Raw genomic sequence first — 15611 nt, forward strand, 5'->3', positions numbered from 1 at the left:
TCTAGTAAAAGAAGAGATATAGGAACTGGAGCAGACCAAACAAATCATGCACATTATACAAGCACATGGAGGAGTGATATGGTCCCAGCTGATCCTGTAATGGTGCAAGCAGAAGGAGTTGGTCCCTTGCAACTCAACTGCCTTTAGTCTCATAGTGACAAACCCTATTCAGCAGGGACTTCAAGGAAAAATCTGATAGAGTGCTGAAGCAGGAGTCAAAGTACCACCCATTACAGACACTCCTGCAAGCGGCAGCTTGCCTAGAATTGAGACCTTGGGTTAAGTTTATCTGGTTAATAGCTTATACAAATGAACAGCAGAGAACACACAAAATAAGTCACATGGGATTCTGTGCTATGCCTTAATATAGCTTTTGGTTATGCATTCGGCAACTTACTTTAAAAGAGTCTTAAGTTGAATAAACCAAAGCTTTTCTAAAGTTACCTTAGAATAAAGATTAGATAAAATGCCAGTTACTGCACTTGCATAGTAATCCCACACCTGAAAGGGGCCTTACAACCATCACTTCACATCAGCTATTTGTTACTGTATTCACTAACACAGTAAAGAGTTTCTAAGCTGGAGTCAGCAACTTGATAACCATAACTACGGCAGGGAGTTACGTGCATGTTAACCAATGACTGATGCACCCCAGTGCTGGTAATGAATATAGGTGTTCCTTTGTGTAATTTAAAAAGCCTTTACACTTGCGTGTTCTTTTCTGTCAGATTACCCCAAGCCAAATAATATTTGTTACAGAAAGAGGTGTAAAGACTGCCTTGGGATCACCTATGTAATGTACTTACCCTGTCAGAAGCATAGATAACGTCACACAATCCAAGGACTGTTACAGGGATTCCAACAGCTGGGCCATTTACCACTGCAATCAGTGGTTTTGGAAAATCAATAAATACACCCACGAACTCTCTAAAGCAAAGGAAGGAGACATCCTTGTCTTTCATCAAATATAAATAACTTTCAAAACATGTGACTAGATACTGCATAACAAAACCCATAAGCTAGATTCTATGTAGCATGTTTCTGACCCTTTTCCAGATGAATTCTGAGAAGACCTGAAATACTTGCATTTCCTTACCGACTAAGAATCAAACACGTACATGTCAGCACAACTCTCCTAGTCCCTGCCATCAAGTTACGAAAGTGCTGTCCTCTTCAGCTACAGTTACTGAATACAGCTCACTGACAAGAACAGTCTTTTCCCCTGTCTATCCATCTGCTTATACACCCATCTCAACCCCAACTATGGGATACCCATTCCCATCACAGATTCTGTTCTGCAGTGAAGCCCCAGCAGGCACCAAAATCATGATGCTACCACAACGCAGAATTGCCTAGTGCTGTTCTGCATGGGTTTGAGAAACAGCATTTTGTTTCACTTGTCAAGAAGTGCAAAATACATTCTCGAAATATAGCATTTTTCAAAAGTCAACAGTGAGGTAAATCTTCACTTCCCTGGCACCTCTGTGCATCAGTTGTAATAAAGCACCCTGCTGTGTAATAGTAACAGCATAGCAAATACAGTCTTCTCATGAGAGCAAGATGAAAGACCATAAAGTACATGTGAGACTATGCACTGTGTCTAACACCCTACGAAACACTGCAGGCTGGAACACTTGCCAGATGCCACTGAATAACATCTTCGCAGCAGATTCAGGCTGCATTGTTACCACTTTGTAGGGGCAACTGTGATCCACAGACAGCTGGCCTAAGTAAAAGCTGCAAAACTGAGTACTTTGCTTGCAGTTCATCCTTAAAAAAATAAATCAAAACCATTGTTTCCTTTTCTGTGTATTTTAGATTTTCCATCAATTGCAAGTGCTTGAGGAAGCAATACAGCTTGCCAGCATCTCTCAGATGTAATCATCACATACAGAAGAAAAAGAAAAGACAAAATCTGCTTAAATAGGGAAGAAAATAACACGTTTGTCCCAAAAAAGCATTTCAGTCTCTGCATCGAGTGATGCCCCTGATTTCCTTGGCCTTAGAAAATAAAGTAGTTTAACAGGTAGACTCAAAGATGGAACAAGTTCATTACATCCAGTCTCTATTCAAAGTAGTCTGACAGTGAAGGTATTTTGGCATGACCTGCTAGTGTAGACACCACTGCATAGTAAAAAAAAATAAAAAATAACCAAACAAAAAACCCCAGAAGTTTTTCACTGCAGCTTACAAACTATGCAGTCAAAATCATGTTTTTGTCATTATATCTGCATGTACATCGGGGGACTAAAAAATAAAATTGAGTCTTTAGCATCACTGTACTTAAATTTCCAATATTAATCTCATTTCCTCATTTATTTAATACAATTAATACTAATTCTCCCACATGCTCTTTGTGTTTATGCACATGGCGAGCTCTTAGAGTCATCTAAATGGATGTATCATAGCATAACCGTGTCCCTGCTGTCATGTTTTCTAACAATGCCCGCAACTTATATTTTACCCATTACAGTAACATATATATATGAAATCCAGATGTTCTACTTGAGTAATACTGCTCCATCTTCTGCCATCTTCTTCATCTCACTGGGCTGGACATTAGTAAAATTATTGAGATCATTTCCGCTACTATAGTAGTCTCCATTTCCTGCAGAGGACACATATGAATAAATACTCCAGTGGTTTCTGAGTAGGTAAGACAAGCTTCCATTTATTACATTTACAAAAGAATTTCATTCTAACATTACTAAGTAACACTACCTTAAAGGACATCCACAGTTTAAAAACAAGTTTTGATAGACAATTCACTGAAAAATAACAGGTAGAGAGCCAAAAAAATTTAAATCTGAGATTTGAGAGGGGCGAGAGAATTTCTTTTTTCTGTAACAGTGTCTGAGGGAAAATATTTTCTTTCCCTGCATACTGGTTCAGAGATTTTTTTCCTGTCAATTCACAATCATTCACCCAGTAAGATGTGAGAAACTTTTTTTTTTTCTTTTTTAAAAACAGGAAGATGGAAATGTAAGTTTATGCATCTCCCTTCATCCCTCTTCAAACTGATGAAGGAATCAACACTACACAGAATAACCTATTTAATATTTGGTAGAAGTTTCACAGGGTTTATGACCAATTAAGGAACAGCCATAGCATTCTAAGGATAAGATTGACAGCACAGCACTGAAATTATTATACTGAAAGGTGGATTCTTCAGTAAGAAGCAGATAACCTGTTAGTGAATGTACACATCAGTTTGAGGCACCATCAAAAAAGCAAAGAGTATTTAAAAGCTAGACTGCATGATTTGTCTAAATCACCCTATGTTCCATGAGGACATTCACAGGACAGGACCTTTCACTGGTTAGCACATCTATTACTTTATGCTGCAGCGATCTTACTATGTAAAATGGAACTGAAAGGCTTGTTTGCTATTTACACCTAGCTATGCACGTGTTAGGCATTCCAGTTGTGTGAACTACCCTTCTAATTTTGTAGGGGTTGTTGTGCTAGTTATTACTACTGAAAGGAAATACAGCATACCAACACCTTGTATTCCGGGGAAAGACAACCATGGAGAAGAGTATGTATGTGATTACCTCAGAAGTAATGAGTAAACGGGCTTAAGCACAAATTCAACTTGCATCCACACTACTTAGCTGCCAGCCAAAGCTCAAGCTTTGGCTTATTTCTTAAATGCACACTTATCTGCAATGAGGATGTGCCAGACAGGCAGTGCACACGCCCTCAGCCTATCTGTCTCTCCCGCCTGCCCTTGTCACAGTCAGCATCAGAGATGGAACAAACTGTCCTCTAGAGAATCCCAATGACATGTCCCTAGAACAGCTAGACGTCACAGGCAGCTGAGCTTGGGTTGCCATTTCACACTGTTGCTGCAGTCATCCAGCTGCACACACCTGCTGATTGCAATGTATCTGGCTGGGCCAGGTTGTAGCTTGCCTGGCCAATCTTTTTCCATGGCAGCCACAGAAGAAAAGTCAACATAAACCATCTTTTTTTTTTTCCCAATTATCATAGATAAGTATGCAGTGTAAACTTCCTACTGGCCATGCCAGTACAGGATTTGAGGGACTCGTTTTCAGTATGTTCTAATGCATCACAGGGTGAGATAGAATTGACTAAACCCATACCAATTAACTTCAAAAGCAGTCATGAAAATGCTGTGGAGCAGGTATTTCAGCTACACAAAGTAATAAAGCCCTTGAGGAGTATTCCATGTCTATCTTCTCATCTCAAAGGTTTTGATATAACATCAAGCTTGCTAAAGAATTTGAAATACTACCTTGAAAGAACATTGCCCAAATACTTTGGAAAAATCTTTGGTCTATACTAGAGGGAAAAATTTCCTCACATGATTCTGTCTTAGTCTAAATACAGGTAGATAGTTCATGTTAGTACTGTACTTTGGCACAATATAAAACAAATCTAAGAGAGGCATGTGAAGTGTGGTACCAGTAATAACTGCTATGGTAGAATCATCTTTCCCAGCTTCTTGAAGCGCTCTGATAATTTCTCTGTACATCTGCATAAGAGAAAAATCAACAAAGTACATATGTGATGCTGCAAAAGATCATAAAAAGGAGATTCACAATGATGACAAGGAACTTGAGTCACAGATTAACTGTGGTCCTTGTAGGTATGAAAAAAAGTTGCATCAATAGAGTATTACATGCGAGGTATTTCTAACCATAAAGATATATGCTTGCAATACTCAAGTCTTCTGCTCCAAATGTAAAAGATAAAATAAGGCCTTTTGGGGGAAAAAAACCCCAAAACCCAAGAAACCAACTTTAACTGGAAACAGCTAATTTTAAAACCTGAGTAGTTCAATAATATACTAAAGCAAGATAATATATTAAAGAATTAGCAGCAGTGAAGTCCCTGTTCTGGTATCTTTGTAGAAACAAGATTATCATGATGTTTCCAACAGGCTGGACTTCTTCATGAAGATAGCCATGGGAACTGGAAGACTATACAGACACACAACAATGCTGAGCCAAAATAGGCTGCACACATGCTTTGCTATACATAAGGCTGCAGTCAAATGTTGTATACACAAAACAGGCTACTCTTCCTGCAGTTTGCCATTTTAATTTAGTGCAGACTGTAATCCTATACTAAGTTTGAAAGAAATTAAAAGGCACAGAAAATCCCAATCTGTAAAATTTTAGCTGAATGGTTTCATCATATACTGGATATTTATTCCTTGGGTTATCATCCAAGTCAAGATACTAAGCCCTCATAAAATCAGACCACTGTGCTTCAGTCAGCTCTGCTAAGCCTATAGTACTGATTCTTTCAACACTTAAGTAGTTTACCGAGGAAAGAAAAAACTATTAATCCTCCCATTTCTTTACCTTATGATTAATGGCATTTTTCTTGTCAGGTCGGTTAAACATTATCTTTGTGATATTGTTTTTGGTGGTAACTATTATTGTTTCATAGCCATCATGTCTGCCCTCTTCTGGAGAAGCTTCTTCCTTCTGGACAGCAGGTTCTGCAGAGACCAGACTTGAGACAAGTTCAGCATATTTCTGTCTGGCATCATCCTGTAATGCAAGAAAGGGGGGGGCGGGGGGAGAGGGATGACAAAAAAACCCACACTAGATTATCAAAGGCTGAAATGGAAGTATGTTTATTATGCTATTCATAAAATGGGTACCTGGGGAGTAGGGGGTGGGAAGCGAGACTATGCTTCAGGACAAAAGAAAACCAAACAAAACTCAATTAGAAAGCATTCTAATTAGGGTGTGAAGGGGAACGTGCTGTATTTAAACACTGCAGATCATGTCTAAAGTCATCTGGAAAGCAGAAGCAATGGATCTGCAAAATAAAAGTATACATGCGGGGATGATGACATTTATTTTGTTGGAGAAGTACCCCCATCCATGCCTAAGATAATCAGAGAGACCTTTGTCATATTCCCACCATTTACACATTTCCATGGGTCCTTTGTTTCTACTTTCCAGTTGGTCATCTCTCCAACAAAATGAAAGGTTTTATTTTAGAACATGTGCTGCTGAAAGTAGGGCTGCTGGAATGGGTCTACTGCATTTGAAGACACTAGTTTTCATCTAGCCCAAACATGACATGCAAAAGCCTGAAGAATCCCGCCTCCCTATTTCTACAGGAAGCAGAGATTTAAAAGAATTGTAAGTTCATGGTTGTTACAACCTATTTTCTTGAAAGAATAATATATTTCAAACAATTTCTATAATTCATCATCTGTAGCATGTGAAATTGTCTATTTCTTCTCCACTATAACTTCCAAGAGGAGATTTCTTTTCTGTAACTGTTTCTTGGCTACTCTTACAAACTGCAAAGCCATCTCAAGAAAAACCCCAACCAAACAAAAAAAACGAGAACACACCCTAAAACCATTAAGCAGCACAAGAACATGTTATGTTACTGAAATTAAACAAGGATGTTTTCTTTTAAAAGAAAAAAAATGCAAAATCCCCTCTGTATTATCTTTGACTGGCCTCAGAAACTACTCCTGAACAGCAGGCCTAATGCAGCAGTGACACAGCTGGTTTGTAAAGCTTATGCTTCCTTCATTTAATAGCAGCAGAAGAAACTGTGGTAGCTATATACGATGTCAGACTTACTACAGTCTGCACGAAGAAAAGAACGCTTATGTAACTTTGCATCTTTATTCTTCCTGCTTGCTTCATTTGACGTAGACTTCTCTAAAGGTTATGAAAGGTATTAAAGATGTCAAGATACACTAAGAAAGAATGAAGAGAGGCTCTCAATACTCCGCTTTTTTCCTAGTCTTTTAGTGGCATAAGAGACTGACATTTTAAAATGGCAAAGGTATCAATATGCTGTATTCACAGATTTGTTCTTTGTTGTAAGAACTAAGAAGCTCAATCCATCTTTCTTAAAGAGAACAGCAGAATAGAACACAATGTGAAAAATAACCTTTTTGTTGGAAGTCACCACACACGTAAGATCTTTTACACTGACAGAAGCTGATAGTAGTAATATAGAACCAGGCTTACAGAGTAGAAAAATCTCCAAACATTGAAGCAGTGAAATGACTGTAGAATACAGTGCAAAACATTTTGCCATCTGAAGCAGAGTTGCTCAAGTAGCATGCAGTATGTTTAGACATCAGCCATTCACTTATAGGCCAGACACTTCAAGGTAATCTACAAAGCATCTAAGTGAAATGATAGTTATTATCACCTGAGACAAATTGCCAAGAGAATTCCATGCATCCCACTTGGCTTTCTTGACAAAGTCCATCATACCTGGTTTTGGAGCATTGCAGGGACCTTCAGTAGCCTGAAAAGAGAGTGAAACAAACTTCTTTAAACCTTTGATTAAAGTTCAGATGTCTTGGTAGAAAAGCTGATGACTATTAGGAATATTTATCTGATCAGGATACATAATTCAACTCTGAGACAGAAAGAATACCTAGGGGTTGGGCAATATTCAGACAGTTCACATAGCATGAAGTTTTCAGTGTCTGCTATTCCCTAACATCTGGTGCTGGGCTTTCAGAAGAACCTAACCAATGAGAGACACCGGTTATCAAAACACCCATGCATGTTAAGTTCTCCTATCTCAAAAACAGTGGAAGTTTTATACTTAAAAAGAAAGTTAAAGACTTGTAAGCTGTGTGAACAAAGAAACCATTGCATAGGATCTATTAAGTTGGATCTTACTTCAAAGTTGGTCCTATTATGAGCGAGAGTAGCGGATCAGTTGAACTGTAAGAGTCTGAGCTATCCTCAAGTATTCTATGATCAGTTTTCCTGAAAAGTACACCATTGGAGAGAAATATTTCAAGTAGGAGGCAGGGAAAAAAAGCATACATTTATGAGCTCATTATTACTAACTAATAAAACTACCTGGAACAGTCAGCTAAGTTTTTATTTAAAGGAGTAATTCTTCAATATAACAAGCAACAGCTTGTACTGACCCCACAGCCAATCTTGACCCACAATTCCTTCCCCAAATACCAGTACAAACCCCACTAAGGACTTGCAGCTGTTTCTACAAAGGCCTTCCTTTCTGTAGAAAAGAATAACTTCACGCAAAATGTGGAGGAACAGCTCCTTGAGGTTTAAAACCAAGCAAACAAAATGGACAAAAAACCCTACAATGACCACACAAAAATACATGAACAAACCAGAAATCAACCTTCAGATGTCAACACCCTGATATTACAGGCCCAGCTGACTGACTGTAGCTACAACAAATTTAAGAGGAAGCATTTTTTCCTAGGCATAAGCTGTTTTTCCAGATACGCATCAATATATGCTATATGGAAGGCATCACACAATGGATGTAATTTGGCTCTATTTCTTTGAATAAGGTCTCTATTCAAAGCATGATTTAATAAGATAAAACAGGTTTGGCTTCCCTCAGAACTTAGGCAGAGTTTGAGGGGCTGGCATTTCAAGAACGGAATTTGAGCACCTGAAATGAAGAACTTGTTAAGGCACAATACATTTGAACAACCCTTATTTTAAGCAAATATTTTACAGGTCCATCCCTTCATATTACAAATGCTCCTTACAAAACAAAATAAATCAAGCCTACCTGTTTAAACAAAGCATAGAGCTTCAACTTAGTTTCATTCCCAGGATCCTTTTTCAAATGCTTCAGTTGTTCTTGAGCCTTTTCAAAGTCTTTCTGGCTGACTTGCATGGTGGCTGCAGTCACGTGCAGGTGAACCGTTGGAATGCAAACAGCTGGTGCTCGCCTGTTAGTAAGTGGCAAAAAACCCCCCCATAGCTTAGTTTTTGTGTAAGGCTAGAGGAGAAACAAACATGCTGCTTTTTAACATGTTTAAAGTAAATGTAAAACATGAAGTATTTGTATCCACACTGACCAAAAGAACCACAACAAGCAGCAAGATACTAAAAGTGACAAGAAAGTTGCTTTAGAAGTTTGCTTTAGCTGCAACATAATTGAGCTTGGAGAACATGATGCTATCTCTGCCTAGTAGGTAAAGTGCTAGACTTAATGTTGCTAGATGACAAGGAAACTATGCAGTAATATACCAGATGATCATATTTAGACCACTAAATGGTACTAGTGGTAAACTAATGTTTTACTGTTTCCAGAATAAATCAGAGCCCTACAGGGTATATCTATGACAACCAAATAACAAACACAATATTTTTATTGATGGTTTAAATCTCGTCCCCTTGTACTCAGCACTGGTGAGGCTGCAGCTCAAATATTGTGTTCAGTTTTATGCCCCTCTCTACAAGACAGACATTAAGGTGCTGGAGCAGGTCCAGAAAAGAGCATGAAGCTGGTGAAGGGTCTGGAGCACAAGTCTGATGAGGAGCAGTTGAGGGAAGTGTGGTTGTTTGGTCTGGAGAAAAGGAGGCTCAGGGGGGACTTTATCGCTCTCTACAACTACCTGAAAGAAGGTTGTAAGGAGGCGGGTGTTGGTCTCTTCTCCCAGGTAACAACTGATAGGATAAGAGGAAAGGACCTCACATTGTACGAGGGGAGGTTTAGACTGGATATTAGGAACAATTTTTTCTTGCCAAGCATTGGAAGAGGCTGCCCAGGGAAGTAGTGGAATCACCATCCCTGGAGGTATTTAAAAGACCTGTAGATGTAGTGCCTAGGGACATGGTTTAGCAGTAGACTTGGCAATGTTCAGTTAATGGTTGGATTTTACAATCTTCAAGGTCTTTACCAACCTAAATGATTAACAGCTTTGTGTGTCAATGAATTAAACTGAATATACAGATCGCTTTATGTGATCTTTCCAAGTTTGTGGCCTTCTATCTCAAACCACTTCAACCTGAAAGCCCCATTCTCCAATCAGGGCAGCATAAGTGAAGGCTAATTTCAAAATGTACTTTGGTAAAGGACTGGCTGTGAAACAGCCTGCAGACACTCGGGGGCAAGGGGAGAGGAAAGTGGTAAAATATTCTGGGAGAACAACTTTCCACCAGAAAAAAAGGTAATTCCAGAAAAAAACCCAACTATAAAATTTTTTGTAAAAGCAGGTTTACTTCAACAGTTTGGAATCAAAAGCCAAAAAGTCTGATAATTTTGGCTTGTTTCAATAGGACAAAAGCATGTTGTCTCAACTTGTTTTACCTAAATTGCAAAACAGATTATGTATTTTTACTATTTTTAAAATGTTAGCAGTTTACATATCAACATTCCTTCTCTATTTTAGTAAAAATAGAACAGTACCCCCTCCTCCATCTTTCCCCATTCTAAATTACAGGCACAGCTGTCATGTTAGAACAACATGTATGATAGATTTCATAATCAGTCACATTTGAAAAATTATTATCTCAAATGCAGACTGACAGAATGCTGAATCATTAATCTGTTAACAATTCAGTTACAGAATTCTCATTTAAAAGTCATACTTCGCATTAAAATTCTACCTTTTTATACACACCTAATGCAAAAGAGAAATTCTACTGCTTGTTTTCAAAAATATCTTCATTGCTCTTCTTAAATACAATTTATTTTCTGCTGCAAGCCTAAAAGTTGCAGGCAGATAGCGTGAAGAATGCTAACTGTGCCCAATTCATTTGATTACTCTTACGTTTCATACAGATAGAAGGTTTTAGTTGTCTTGTAAAAAGAAAAAAAAAAATAATTTGTAACATCTATTGGTTTTATCTACACAGATCCTCTGTGTTAATAAAATGTATGTTCCTGGTATTGTGGGGCTACTGTGTTTGAATGACAGACATGGAAAGAATATTTTCTGTTGCACACAGATATTCTTTCAAATAGAAGGAATTCCAGAATCTGCTTCAAAAGTTTATGCTAGTAAAAAGAAAACTATCTGAACAATACAAAATGGAATAGGCTATCAAAAAGGGCTACAGGAACAGAAAGTCTTTTTGCTTAAATTGAGCAGCTGTAGGCCTTTATTAACAAGCAATGTACCCAGACAAACACCATTAACCATCTGCCAGTTTCACTAACATTCAAACTGATGTGTTCAGAAAACTGTGTCAGAGTTTAACAAGTTTATCCTTCAACCAACTGGGAGGCTAAGCTTGTGGACTTCATCTCCAGCAGCAAAAATATACCTTGGACAGGAAAAAAAAAATGTACCTAAATGGATACAGATATAAGTTTTTTTAACACTGAGTTTCTTTGATTTGTCTATCCTGGGGTCACAGAACATAGTGGTTACTTTCAGATCCTATCTTGAAACATGTTCCTCAAGTCACACTTACAGAAAGAAGGAGAGTGCAAGAATCATAGAATAGTTTGGGTTGGAAGGGACCCACAAAGGTCATCTAGTCCAATCCTCCTGCAATGAGCAGGGACATCTTCAACTAGATCAGGTTGCTCAGAACCGCATCCAGCCTGGCCTTGAATGTCTCCAGGGATGGTGCATCCACCACTTCTCTGGGCAACATGTGCCAGTGTTTTACCACCCTCATTGTAAAAAATTTCTTTGTCATGTCCAGCCTGAATCCCCTCTCTTTTAGTTTAAAACTCTTACCCCTCATCCTATCGCAACAGGCCCTGCTAAAAAGTCTCTCATCATCTTCTTTATAGGCCCTTTTTAAGAACTGAAAAGCAGTAATAAGGTCTCTGCGGAGACTTCTTTTGGGTTGGTTGGTTTGGGTTTCTTCCTCCAATTTTGCTAGCCATCTTTGGGACTGCTTGAATGCTGCTGTTCCCAAGATGATGTGTGTATCAGGTACAATTTCATTTGTCAGTCTAGGCAGCGACTATACTGAAGAGGATTCAATGTTTAAAAGGGAGATCTGAGGTTACACCATGTTTGACAACCCAGAATTCACTCCACCTTGCCTATGGGCAATATTATAAACAGGCTTTAAGAATCTCTTTTATATAAAATTTCATAGTGACCATAAACTAACAAGAGTTGAGAATGGGCAGCTGGGGAGAGGGGAATAGCATATCAGCCAGTCTGAAGGTATGTATGCACATATAGTCATTGTTAAGGGGTTTTAGCATTTAGCAAGTCACAAGTTCTCTTCCTTATTAAGAAGGCAAAGAAGACAAGGAAGAAGAGGAAGAGAAAACAATTCGATGAATAAGTAAAACGGCAAGTGGAATGATCTTTCAGTAAGTCCAGACTCAGAGCAACTTTCCTCTGCTGTTTGGTCATAGCCAGTTTTAATTCTTAGCTACAAAATGTTTGGGTAAAATAAGTTATCTACCCACTTCTAACACTCCATCTTTCATTCTTCTTTTCCTCCTTACGTACTGATTTGTAATAGGAGATTGGGTAACTTAGCTGTTTATTGAAGCCTGGTTATAAGAAAAAGCCTCTTTAGTTTTCACTTGCTGCTAAGGCTAAACTGACTGCTACTATTTATTAAGGCTGAAAATGCAAAGGGAACATGAAGTTATTTCACATTTTGTTCATCTTAGGCATTCCTCAGAGGGACACAAAAATATCAGGTAGGAGCTCCTTTACCCAAAGTAGACGATGGAGCGAGGACATAACTCGCTGCCACATGCCAGCACACACAACAGCACTGCCATCTCTGGGACTGCATAGTGATGCCCTGCCAGAATCCCAAAGACTGCAGAGCAAGGAAGGCTGTTGTAGCACACTGCAAGTAAGATTTGTTGCCATTCAGGACATCTTGCAAGCCTGCCGTTTGCCCTGTTCACTCTTACCTGTTCACATAAACGCCTCTTACCCTGATAAACATTCAAACATAAGGCTTATAAGCAAGATTTGAAAAGTCAATTACACACAAAGTAGCTTCTCACTGTTTATATCTTTAGCAAATACTACAAAATTTGGTAAAGACAGGACCTTTCACTACTGTGTAGTTCTGTCGCTTGCATAAGGACTTTTACGGACTTAAAAATGCCAACTTTTTGTAAAAAGATGGCTGCTCACTTCCCAACTTTTAAAGCAACTTGGGAGTTTCCTCATTAAGAGTAAACAGAAGCCAAAAGATCTCTGCACAGGAAACATCAGACATGCTCAGCAAAAGAAAGGGATGGATATACCTGAAATCCTTCTTCCATTTACTTAACAAAGGTTTTCTTTAAAACATTAGTAGATCCTGGAGAAATAAAGCACAGACAGAAGCAGTTAAAAAGCGTATTAGGATTAAAAGCAGCGGGTGGTGCTAGAAACATGTGGGTTTAAAACTCCTGACAGAGCTGAAAAATGCTCATTTCACATTACTGTAACTAGCTTTAGAGACAAGGAAGAAAAAGAATAAGAAGTGTTGTCAGACAGAAGCCAGCAGCACATTAAACTGCCACTCGATAGATCCTGGAACACATACTTAATAGATGATGTATCTTTTGTACATTCAGTGTAATACTTTAGATAACGCATGACATCTCTTCTTTGCCATGATAACTATCACAAGGTGCTGTGATCTTTTGTGCTGCTCTTTCCACACATTCCTTATGCAGAACAGTGAGCAGCACAGTAACTGCCTCTTGCCATTTCACACGCACCTGGTATGAAATCATCATAAAGTGGCAATATTTCTGCTCATGTTCCTTCTACCTTAAGAAAAAATTAAAGAAAATCCTGGTTTGCTGCTGCTGCAGTGTTTTGGGTTTGGTTGTGGTTTTTTTTTTTTAAAGTTAGGATACAAAGCAATCAATGCCCGCAAAACTCAAGGTGCCAAATGTTTGGTTATAACCTAAACAAGCTTCTGATTACGTGCCTCTCACGAGTCTCTGCTAAGAGAGCACAGCATACATTGCCCAGCCCATCACTGGTTCCAAGGCATCAGCCAGAGCTTTAACTGTTCTACAAGTTTCGGGAGCCCAAAACTTATCCCAAGCACTTCACCTGGTCTGCTCTGGCACCAGCAACCGCTGCTCTGAAAGGCTGCTGCCAAGTCAAGCTGGGGAGCAACCAAATGAGACCTCCATGCTCCCTGCCCTCCTGATGCTGGGCCACACACATCCACAGTGAAAGAACCATAAGCCTTCCCTGACAAGGTGACAGGGGTAGTCCATGCCTACTGGCACCTGGCCATGGAGTATTCTCGCTCCAAGTAGCCTCAGGCTTCAGACCACCCCAGCTTTCAGTAGCACTTCTCCCATCTTGATCCTCCCTCAAAATCATACTGATTTTTCTCCCCAGAGGAGAAAGAAAGGGATCTGGAGAAGGAATAGCGACCTTTGATCATTAGTTCAGCTACATCAAGGGATGCAGGAACAGAGCTGGCGGGAAAGGTTGCCACTGTTGGCAATTGCAGCAACTGTTAGGAAATGAGGCATGTGAGGGGAATTGAAACTGGAATTTAAACAGTAACCATGAGAAAATAAGTGGACCATTTGGAAAAACAAATTCGAGCTGACACTCTGACTGCTCTTATTTCCTTCCCCCTCTCCCAAGACTTTATATCAGAATCTCTAAAAATAAGACTAAGAAAAAAGAAAGGTTGATAACCAAATAACAACAACGAGCAAAGCATTAGCAGTACCATACCACATCTTTCTTGGTAACTTAGAAATAATGTTACAACTTTCCATATTCACCTGCAGTATTTTCTGCATGCAATAAAGTTGTACTTCATTTTATTTTGCTGGGCAAGAAGAAGCTACTGTCTGCGCTGTTAACATAAAAATCATTAGAAATTTTAATCTGCAGGCTGCCCAAGTCATCATTCTTCATGCCATTGGTCATATACTACTGAAACCAAACAGCTATTTATCTACACAATAACGTAACATTAAGGATTCATATATTTTCACATAGCCCTAGCACTCAGACAGCAATAAGAGCTTTCCCCACTCTGAAGGTAGAAAGGGCTAATGTCAAACTTCTGCCATACCTCTCAGTCCTCCTCTCTGTACAAGCTACCTAGAGCTGCGCTGGGAAAAGAAGAGACACCTGACAGTGCTAAAGCAAACTGAGCAACTGTGGCATGTTTGGAGCAATCACTCCTCATTTGGTGTTAGAGAAAAAAAAGGAGTAGTATGTGGGGGGTGGATGGTTAATACAGAGATTCTGTGAGGTATGTCTTCTGGCTGTAAAAGCAAAGCAACCTTCTCTTTATGCCATCCTGTTACAGGCTTTTTCCAAAGAACTTCAGATCATTTGACTAAACACACTATTTCTTGCCGTATACTCTTTTCAGGTTGATTCTCTTTTGTTTGGTTTTTGTGTTTTGTCATGGTTTGGTTTTGTTTTTTTCTCCCTCCAGAATTATGTTGATTGTCTATCAAATGACTATGAAGTCTGTTCCAATATCTTGTCAGACTTTTAGATGGAAAGCAGTATCCTTCGAAGTTGTACTGACTTTCTTATAAGTAGGAGTTGGGTAGTAGGTAGTGACAGTGACTTACTACAGAAACTTCAGCTTGACAATTTTTACACTAATGAAGTCAAATTACTTCAGTTGTTAAGTTCTACTCCTGTCCTTTCAAGTTTCTTCTCTTACACTGGGAAATGTGGAGTAACCGTATCTGACACAGGAACATCTTCCTGTGAGACCTCTGTCATTCTGAAAAAGCCTACACCTGCTTCCACAACTCAAGTGAAAACTTCTACTTTCCCTCATTTGTATGCACCTCATTCAAGATCCTCTGCTATTAATTAAAGCTAAACTAACTCAGAACACAGGTGGATGAAATTAATCTTCATTCAGAAGACGGATAAGCAGAGACTGCCTCTAACAATTTTTGTCTGCTCAAATTTCTGTAACTGATATGTT

At 39.0% G+C, this 15611-nt stretch overlaps 1 protein-coding gene across 4 annotated transcripts in view; it reads right to left on the reverse strand.

Moving 5' to 3' along the window:
- Window positions 1-15611, reverse strand: part of ECI2 (enoyl-CoA delta isomerase 2) — a 30738-nt gene that overhangs the window by 4250 nt on the left and 10877 nt on the right. For 2 of the 4 annotated variants that reach the window (XM_030511160.1, XM_030511175.1), the window contains exons 2-8: window positions 12934-12989; window positions 8530-8692; window positions 7168-7266; window positions 5334-5525; window positions 4429-4498; window positions 2506-2608; window positions 807-927 (exon numbers count right to left, since the gene is read on the reverse strand). In XM_030511160.1, coding sequence (XP_030367020.1) covers window positions 807-927; window positions 2506-2608; window positions 4429-4498; window positions 5334-5525; window positions 7168-7266; window positions 8530-8637 — 693 coding nt within the window. In that variant the 5' untranslated portion in view covers window positions 8638-8692; window positions 12934-12989. The remainder of the gene's footprint in view (window positions 1-806; window positions 928-2505; window positions 2609-4428; window positions 4499-5333; window positions 5526-7167; window positions 7267-8529; window positions 8693-12933; window positions 12990-15611) is intronic. The other 2 variants (XM_030511156.1, XM_030511169.1) reach the window with 1 other exon arrangement.

Source organism: Strigops habroptila, chromosome 1 (genome assembly GCF_004027225.2).
Source record: "Strigops habroptila isolate Jane chromosome 1, bStrHab1.2.pri, whole genome shotgun sequence".
NCBI lineage: Eukaryota > Metazoa > Chordata > Aves > Psittaciformes > Psittacidae > Strigops > Strigops habroptila.